This window comes from Rhea pennata, chromosome 5 (assembly GCF_028389875.1).
Source record: "Rhea pennata isolate bPtePen1 chromosome 5, bPtePen1.pri, whole genome shotgun sequence".
Lineage (NCBI taxonomy): Eukaryota > Metazoa > Chordata > Aves > Rheiformes > Rheidae > Rhea > Rhea pennata.
The window spans coordinates 43,463,049-43,473,370 of NC_084667.1; the positions used below are offsets into that span (position 1 = coordinate 43,463,049).

General features: G+C 40.0%; 1 protein-coding gene across 1 annotated transcript; it reads right to left on the minus strand.

The window, feature by feature from the left end:
- Positions 1–6,738: 6,738 nt before the first annotated feature.
- On the minus strand, positions 6,739–7,671 carry LOC134141683 (olfactory receptor 5J3-like). Its single transcript, XM_062578060.1, has one exon. The coding sequence runs from the start codon at positions 7,669–7,671 to the stop codon at positions 6,739–6,741; it is 933 nt and encodes a 310-aa protein (XP_062434044.1).
- Positions 7,672–10,322: the final 2,651 nt, after the last annotated feature.

The following is a 10,322-nucleotide window of genomic DNA, read 5'->3' on the forward strand; positions in this document are numbered from 1 at the left end:
TGGCACCAAAAGGGTGAGGAGCACAGAGCAGTTGGAATGTGCATGGCTGCTACGGGCCCCTCTTTGGGTACCACCAAGGGGCCCCTTGTGCAAACCCTGTCAGACACAAAACAGAGACCAGTTCTGCGAGCTGAACCAAAAGGCCCCTGCATCCAAGCCCATCCCAACGGAGCAACCATGCAGTATTACTGCGGCAGACTTTGGGCTTTCCTCGGTGCTTTGAGGCACAGGCAACACTGTCTGCAGAAATGGAAAACCAGAACAAAATGCCAGCTTCAGAAGAACATCTGCATGGGACGACAAGAAAAAGCCCCGAAGAGATTCCCCCAAAAGACCGCGTGAACCAGAAGAGCCAGCCAAGGGGCTGTGAATTGCAAACTGTTATTTCAAGGTGAGTTTCACATGGAGAGGGCAGTTGGTCTTAGGAAGCTGCCTTTGCCCACCGGTGTGGGGGATCTTACAGCTCCCTGTAGGACCGTTACTGGGGTGCAGGCTGCTGCTATAGGTGTTTGCTTGTTCTTAGGCCAATGCTGCAAAGAAGAGGCAGGCCAAGCATGCCACAAAAACTGGCCTGTTAGACCACAGAGGCAGAGCAGGAAGAACCATGGGGATGTGGCAGAACTGGAAAATGGGAATATGAGTGCTGGCTCTGGTGATGATGCTGTTCCTGTTTTTCATAGGATAGTGAAGCAAAGCTGAGTTTCAAAGATGGCCGTTAGTTAATAAAACTAAGCCAGCTTTTCAGGGGTTGCAACAGCGAGTAAATTGTTTTAACACTCATAGACTATGATGGTTATTTTTTGTTTGGTGTAACTCCAAGGGCACTGCTTGGAAAAGAGTTCATTGTTCTTTTGCTTCTGGGACCTTGGCTATAGGTTAGTGAAAGAGAAAAAAGAAAACTTTTTCAATGAATTCTGCTAATTAGGAAAGCTAAACAAACTTTATGTCTGCAAACTGCAAACATCTTTTTTGCAAGAGATTATGGGGATCACAAAGACACTAAGCACAAACTGCTTTTCTGAATCAGATGGGCCAGTGAACATTTCTCCAAGCAGGGTGTGAGACGACCCTCTGGAAACAGTTTCCAGGTAACTGCAGCTCCCTGCAAAACAAGAGGCTTTTGTACATAATATGGATGTCTCCCAGTGTTGGCCAACAACTGCACTGCCAAGTCCTGAGGGGGGCTTTTGAAAGGCCAACTTTATCTGCCAATCCTCCCCTAAAAATGCAACAGAGATAGTGGAGGAGGCAGCAGACCATCTTGTGGCTTCCATGAAGCAGGTAAGGCAGTGGGAATGGCCAATCCAGAGACTCAGGGCTAGGCAATATGGAGAAGAATACCAATATGTAAATTTAGATCAATTTTCACTACATGAAGCTTATGTAACATTTGTTTGGGACATAGAGCAAGTTTTTGACCATTTACACAGGCTGCTTGAACCTAGTGATTATGCCCAGCTCCCTTCTGAAGCTGCCGGTATGCATGACTCTCTATATTCTCCCACTATTACTTTAAGCAATATGAATGCTGAGAAAGTTTTAGGATGGCTCAATACTCTCCAGCAAAGTCAGTGAGTGCTGTCTTGATCAGACTTTCTGCCTGGCTATCATTATTGTAAAAACTGTTGGGACTGGGGTACGCAGATCTATCCCCCATTCCAAAACTACGTCCAAAAGACAAAAATCAGCCCTATTTAACTGATCTAAATACTAGTGACAACTGTCTCTGTTTTGCTTGGAGTCTCATAGCACTTACACCAGTGATCTAACAGATGCAGAATTGCTAAGCTGAGCAGAAGAGCTGCATGACAAACTGGGGTCCTCTGTGCACAAGGAGGTCACACTGAGTGACATCTCCTTATCTGAGGATATGCTACATGTTAATATATGCATCATTCTCCTATCCAAGGGGAATGTAGGTTGGGGAATTTTTAAGCTGAACGATAGATTTAATTATCCCAAGACCTGTTTCCTTCCTTTACGAAATGAACAGTACTATAGTATTAAGGATGTCAGGAAGGATATTCAGGGTGAGAAGCTTTTGTGAGCTTTGTCATACATTCTATAACCATGGCCATAACTGTAAATATTATTGCCAGCTCTGCTTGTCTTATGACTATACAGCTAACAAGGACAGACAGCAGACAAGGATAAGGTGCCCTAGCTGCAGGGAGCTGTGCAGGTCTGGGGAATGTTTACAGAGGAACAATGCCCTATTAAAAAACAAATTGATTGTTTGGCTATGATGAAACCAAGTATCCAAAGCAGTACGTATAATGGCTGCTAGTGGACAGTGAATTAATTTTTTGATGTTTTGAATGTGCTTAGATTTTTTTAGGATATTAATTGGTTGAAGGCTGGCACTTCTTGGTCCTTTCGTGAAGCTATTCTACCTCCTGAAGCCACCTGTAAGCTGGAGAGCATCATGCTCTTTCTTTTGATAAGTAGGACATAGACTCAGTAAATTAGCTGTAGACAGCCTTTCAAACAATCTCTGGAACAAATTGTCTCACTACAAGGACATCGGGTCCACACTGACTAAAATACCTTTAATTGTTTCAGGTAAAATAAGACAGGTAAAGAAGGGTGAACTAAGCAACGCTGAAAGATTGGCCTCCTTTGGAAAGGAAAGGTGCAAGAATCTCCCTCACCACTTTTCTTAGGTGTCTGCAGACTGACTTGTCTTGGGTACTAGCTCTAGAAAGAGATTTTTGTCTATGATTCTGGAGAAGACATAGGTGATTAAATCTCTTGGAGAATTCTTTTAATTTCCAGATATGAACTGAGATAAATGTTGCAACATACTACTGTGTAGTAGAAAAAACAAAACAACATATGTAACACTCAGAAGATGGGCTTTTTCTTGTGGAAAATATGTGAGAAGAGCAATCTCCTTCATTCCTCTGTTCTTTCATTCCTCCCTGCCCTGCCCTCCAAATAAATTGAATTATGAAATATGAAGCAAGAATCTCTCACTACATTTCCACAAGTAGCAGTGATTCCTACTGAGACTTCAATCTAACAGGGGCATGTCAAAGCTTGGCAGTAACAGTTGTGCTTATTAACAACGTTTTGATTGCTTGCTTATAATCATAGAGAATGAAGCAAACATGACAACTCCTGGAATAAGCTCTGAGTAATATCACACATCTTTTTCCCTTTGACATGAAGACTACATTTGGCTAGGCTATAAAGGAAAAAAGATTAGAGCAGGACACATTCTGTAATTGTTGTTCATTTTGATTATCGCTGAAGCAAAGTAAAGAAATTTGTCAACATCTGTTACTAGGCTTTTAACATGGAAATTAATACAAGAAACATTCAGTTCTCTTAGTGGTACACTAATTCATAAAAATATAGGAGAACTAAGATTTGAAATGTATTTACATCTGCATGAATTCAATGTGATTACTTCAGGTAGCTACTCAGTCTGAAATATCTGTTCGCCTTGATTGATACAACTTTCCTGAAACTTCAGTTGGTCTGCATTATTTTTGTTGCACTAGAGACAAAGGAATTAGGTACTCAGATTATGCTAAGAGAATTTTATGTATTAAATTAGGTGAGTCAAATTCTAAGGTGACACTAACCAACGCAGTTCCTTTGAAGACCACCTCCAGAGGTCAGTTCATCCCATCCTAACATAGGCAGACTCGACTACTCCAAACCAGTGCTCATGCCTCAGCTGCAGGCTATTCTCCTACTAGCTAGAGTCACTCATCCAGTTATCTGATAAACATGTAAGTCCCTATTTTTACTTGAGTTTATTGTATTATTAACGTTTTTATAGAAAAGTAAAAATGTTCATTGCAGTCTCTACACTCTGAGACAGACACAGAAACAAGCATGCATTGTTTATAAATAAAAAGCCCCTGGAGTTCAAACAGTCAAAGCAAAACAGATCCAGTTTTTACATAGAGATTCAGTTTTCCCTTCTTCAACTTTTTGTTAGTAATTAAACGTCCAGATGTGGTAATGGAGGAATAACCCCAATAAGAAGAGACTGAGGAAGAGATTGAGGAAGAAGCATATGGGGATGTGAAGCTCAGAGCGAATCCTTATCAACACAGTCATTCCAAGCTTTCCCACTAGAGTGAGAATGCAGATCACCTTAAAGAGGGGGGTCTGAAGCTCTGGGTAATCTGAGAATGCTAGGAAAATGAAATCTAGCACTATGGTACTGATTTTCTTTGCCATTTGTTACAGTTTGTTTTGCCTCCTATGAGAGTAGAGGGGAAAAAAAGGGGGAGGGAGTAGTCCCATTGCCATTAATTCAGAGACAAAAAATACTGAGGGTCAATATCTCACCGAATTTCTGTCTTCTGGTACAAATAGGGACTTACTGAGGAGCAGCTTAAGGTGGCTCCAGGAATATACTTGCTTTCATGTTAGACTATCCAGTAGAATTCTTCCACTTTCTCGTTTTCAGTCTACACTATAATATTGAAATTGTAATAAAGTAGAGACAGGGATATAATGAGAAAATGGTTGCTAATACTGGAGCATGAGGACATAAAGAAGTTCTGAAACAGCATGTCCATGCAAATAAACAGTTAGATGTATACATGATGAGTGTAGACATAAAAAAATATGCTAATAGTACATTAAGTTACAAAATAGGACTAGATTAAGTATAATTGCAATGCATAAGGCAAGATGAGATCATGTTGGGATTATAGAAACAGGTCTTTCAAATAACTTCTTCTATTCCATGTATTTACATGTATGTGATAGAGCACTGCTACAAATTTTTTGTTTTAATCTTTCCTTCTGCTACTTACAAATAAATTTTGGCTAAATCCCTACTTCAAAGTCAGGTTCTAACTGCTATAAAAATTATCAGATTTGCTTACAGTCAATGGAGTTTTACAACCATGCATTATCTGGGAATTTGACCCTTAAATCTCTCACATTGTAACTGCATTTTTCTCCCTTTTTTTTAGACTTCCTTGTTCCAAAACCAACACAGCCATACTGCTTAATTTGGAGAATAATAGAAATTACTCTGGCTGAGCTTCATGTCCAATTTCTTTGCAATTATCTGTGAGATCATATGCGAACAAATGTGACCTGGAAATAGGTCAAAATACATGCCCATTCTGTTTCTCATTTAGTCAGAGGCATAACGCTGGCAGCCTAGGGACATGTGTAACAGATCACACATTAATTCATGTAATTAACCATGTTAGAGTGTTTAATTTATCCCTTCTCAGTGCACTCTCTCTCATGTTAGGTAGGAAAAGCACACTAGGTCTCCCCTGACCATGGAAGTAAGCCAGACATGCTTATGGTCAAAGCAACAATGTGTTTGTTGTCCTGCTCCAAGATGCATTGATCAGGTATAGGGCTGTTTGATAGGTACCCCTGTAAAGCACTAATAACATTATTCCTTTTTTTCCCTCCCTAGGTTTTCCCTTTTACCACACTCATCCTCTCCCAGATAAACAGCCCACCTTTGTTCACCCTTTCCCTATTGACCTTAATTTCCTAACTTTATACCTTTGTTTGGTATCTGTGATTACCCTGGTAATTTTTGACTTGGTCAGCAACTTCTATTATGCCAGTAGGCTGTTTTTGTTCTTTTTAAAGTTTCACCTATCTGTGGTTTCTCATGCTGCTATTTAGTTATCATAACCACAAAACACAATTAGCCACCTGTATATACATTGTTTCTGTTTTGTTATCTACAACAGCTTATAAATTCTGATGTTGTTACCCTGTAAGTGTAACTACATTATAGTTGGCTACCTATATATGTACCCCAACAAATATTTAGGCTGCATCAGGTAATAGTGTATACTTAATTGAGGGCACAGCCAATACAGATTCATTAGGAAGCCAGAAGTTTAAATCGTCTTGTGGAACGGCCAACTTCCAATCTATCTGCACATATTATCAAAGCCCTTATAAATGGTCAGTCTTTTTTTCTGTTCTTCATGTTCTACTGAGAGCTCATTTTCGGGGACATACCAACCTATCTGCAGCCTGTAGCCAAGGAAAATGGTCAGTGGAAACACACCAACTTCTACTAGGTGGAATCTTGGTCACAGTATGCTTCAATCAATTTGAATCATCTTGAATTTTCTGGTCTAGTTCAGGCAAATCATCTAGGCACTAGTAGAAGAAGAGCTGAGCATCTGCAGAAAGTAATTATACTCTCTGAGACATCAGTTTTGGGGTTCTCAACATTATCCCAGAGACATACCTATTTGTTTCCTCTCACTAAAAGCCTAATGACCTTAGCTTTAAACATCTCTCTTCTTGGTGAATCTTGTTTTTCATTAGAAATTATTTGAGACTATTCCTACAGCCCAAGGTCTCCTGTAGGTCTGCCCTTTAGACAAATTACTGCAAAGCTGTATGCAGAATGTTGTTCTACTGCACCATGGTAAAGAAAGATTGTGAAGGACTTTCAAAGACTGATTTTGGAGCTAGAAATTCCTGTTCTTTTCCTTCTAGGTCCACTGGATATCATGATCTAATGATGTCAGTTATCATGACGTTGTCTCAGAAATTGAGAGTCCTCTGGTTTATATGTCCAGTTGAGTTGTTGATATTCTCTTTTGCTCACTGAAAAGACGTAGGTACTTTGACAATGGGAGTCAGCACACGTGTTTTAGATTCTGCTTTGAGCTGAGCTGTTGAAAAGAACAGCAACTATCATGAACTCAGGTAGCTCTAGGAGATATATTGTTCCTCCTACTCCATTAGGCTCTATAATGTCAACCATTGCACTGGTTAAGAAACGAACTGGGACACTGCCCTTCTCAAGGCATCCTTCACCTCTTTATTCCTGAGGCTGCAGACCAAGGGGTTCAGAATTGGGGTCAGGAGTGTATAAAACACTGAAACAATTTTTTCCTGTTGAAATGAGTACCTGGAACTGGGCTGCATGTAAATAAAGCTTAGGGATCCATAAAGCAAAGTGACAGTTATCAGGTGAGAAACACAGGTGGAGAAGGCTTTGTGCTTGCCTTTACTGGTCTGAATCTGCAAGATGGTGGAAAAAATATATAAATAGGAGATGAGGATTGTGAGGATGGTGACCCCAGCAATAGTTCCAGAAAAAGTGAACAATAAGACCTCAGCGGTTTGGGTATCAGAGCAGGCAAGCTTCAGAAGTGGGGGGAAGTCACAGAAATAGTGGTGGATAATATTGGGCCCGCAGAAAGACAAGCTCACCAAAGAGCTTGTGTGCACCAGGGAATTCACAAAACCCCCTATAAATGACCCAGCAGACAGGAAGATGCAAACCTTCCTGGACATGGCCACCATATACAGCAGAGGCTTGCAGATGGCCACAAACCAGTCATAGGCCATGACAGCCAGCAGGAGGCATTCTGATCCTACAAAAGCAGCAAAGAATGAAAACTGGGCAAAGCACTGAGCATGGGACACTGCTTTACTCTTGGACAGGAAGCTCACCAAAGTCTTTGGAGTAATAGATGATGAGTAGCACAAATCTATGAGGGACAGATTGCTGAGGAAGAAGTACATGGGTGTGTGCAGTTGGGTATTGATTTTGATTATCAGGATCAACCCAATATTGCCCAGCAGTGTGAGAATATAGATTCCCAGGAACACTACAAAGAAGGCCATCTGCCACTCCAGATGATCTGTCAGCCCCAGAAGGATGAACTCGGTCACCACTGTGTGATTGTTCCCATTCATTTATTTCAACTTTGAAGTACTTCTTTCCTGCCAAGATAAGAGCGACAAGACACACAATATTAACATTTTAAATGGTTGGACAGCACGAATTCAACTGACTAGGGGGAAAAGTACCAAATAAACACAGTCAGTAGTATTTCACATTCCTTAACTTCCAGTAAGGAGCATGGATGTCTCTTTTGGAAGCCTAGGCTTCTAGAGGTGAGTCCCTCTAGAGGGCATTTACAGTAATTAAGTGAAGAGAATTTGACATTTAATACTCTGAATCTGCACCATCACTGGAGGAACTACCTCTTTCTGTTCAGTAGATACAGAGCCTAGGCGCTAAGAAAAGGCCCTCATGTCTCCAGTTATTGAATGTCTTTGTTCCTCAGACTGATAAAACTTCTTATGTGTAGCCCATAACTGGATCTCTGCATGAGCAGTATTCACTACTAGTAAGGTTTAAATCCAAACTTAAGAAGAAGCAAAAATTTTCAATATATTTTAAAAATTCCTATGTAACCTTATCCCATAGATTTGTGAAACACATTGATGTTTGCCTTCTCTTCTTATTTGGGATTTACTCCTAGCTTTGCTGTCTTAATGTTAGACATCTAGACTAGTAGCCAGAAGATTGGGTTGCTTGCCTGGGCAGAGGAGAGAGACAAGAACCTCAGAAGTAAAACTCATTTTACTGCAAGACTGGATTCTGAAAGAGCAGGGATGAAAAGTTCATTTCTATAGAGAGATCTGGAGAACAAACTTAGATTACACTTCTCATGAAGTGAATGAAATTAGGGGAGAAGATTCCTTCTCTGGACTTTTTGATATTTTCAATCTGAAATTGGCAATCTTTGTTAAGAAGACGAAAAAGATATTCATTTGAAAATGAAGAAGAATTTTCTTAGGGGGATCTAAAGTGATCAGTAACAAAAAAAAAATCTATAATCCCATTAATCTGCCCAATTGAAAAGAAACATTTTAAGGCACTCCACTGGCCAATTAAAAACATTGATGTTCATAACAAATGAAGACAAAAAAACAAACCAATATCAAACAACAAATCAAATAAACAAAAAACAACAAAAAACAACACACACACATACACAAAAAAAAAACTCAGAGTGCCATAACCTGTCAGTATGAGCTATATAACACTGAAATGCACTTTCATTTCAGCACAGGAACTGTCCCAAGGTTTTTCAAGTCACCAGTTTCCCATGGCCTTTTCAACACGTATTCAGCATCACATCCAAGAATGAAATAAGAAAAAAAATGACAAAAGTAATAAAGAGTCAAGACTCGTGAAAAGACCTGTCTTATTTACAGTCGAAACTCTACTAAAATACTTTATACTCACCTGAAATATGAAGTACAGCTTTCCCAATCACATACATACTACAGAGCCCATCTCAGCTCTGTTTATCCTGGAAGGGACTGTACATGAGCTTGAGAAAGTGTGGATTCCAGATGGAGAGACGGAGAAATGAGACTTCTCATTTCCATACAGGAACTACTGTGTCAACTGAAATTTTCAGACACTGCAGAAAAGAGAGAGAGAGAGAAAAAAAAAAAAACGCAGTGTATTTCATTCTTGACTTCCAAAGCCCCACAGGATCAGTCTGGGTAAATAATGAGAGACTATTTCCATGCTTGGTATAAAGTTTTCAAACAGCTAAAAGCAATACAGAAGTGGTTGGGCAATTGGCCTTTTGAGACACTGATCATTAATATTACAAGTTTTTTTTGTGACTATGGGGAAGACTGCACTGTTGTAATTAAGCTAATTCATTGGTTTTCACTTTTGCTTTATACTTACATAGCTCCATGGAGATCACATACCCTAGAAGTCACAGAGAATTAAGCCTAGTGTACATAAAGGCTGGATAAATGCTTCTTGTTTTCTGTATTGTTTCCTTGTTCTTTTTTTTTTCCACCTTAGTTCACTGAACATCTGGAAGGATCTCTAAATGAGGACACATAGTCTTCAGACTGTAAGGATGGAACCATAGTTTGTTTATTTCAGTGGGATCTTTGCAAGTGCCTCTGGCCCTGACCTTGAAGGGCACTTTCAGGATTTAGTCATCTCATTTGCTTTCGTCATGGACAAAGCCTGAAGCACTGAGGTCTGTACCACAGCCTTCAGTGGAAGATACATGCCAAAAACAACCAAAAGCACAGATTGTTCCATATTGAATAAACATTTGACTGTGGCATCAGAACTGAGAGAAAGGATCCTCTAAGGTTTTTTTTTTTTTAAGTGCTCTAACTGCTCTGCAGTGGTGTCCCAGTTGAAAATATTGACGCAGACATTGGTAGAACAATATGGAAAAAGTTGAGTTAGGATATTGAAAAGCTGGAGGTAGAAATATTTCCATTTTTGCCTTCTCTTTAATTTGTTGCATGGCAGCAACTGGCAGCATCAGAGACAACAAGAAAGAAATCAACTAGATCTTCTCTGAGACCCTACAGCTTAGAAAGCCTGAATCCCCAACAGTACATAAGGAGAAGCAGGCAGAGTCTGTGCCTATCAGACTGGGAAGTGAGGGCTCCCATGGTGGCAAAGGCTGGAAATTTGTGACTTTTGGCACCAAGATGATGCTCCTACTCCACCTGTAAATTTGCAACTACAGAATAACTTCAGTGCCCTCATAGCAGACAAAGGTTTG

Bases quoted from the DNA above. Each gene is read 5' to 3' on its own strand.
- LOC134141683 (XM_062578060.1), bottom strand. From the start codon at position 7,671: ATGAATGGGAACAATCACACAGTGGTGACCGAGTTCATCCTTCTGGGG.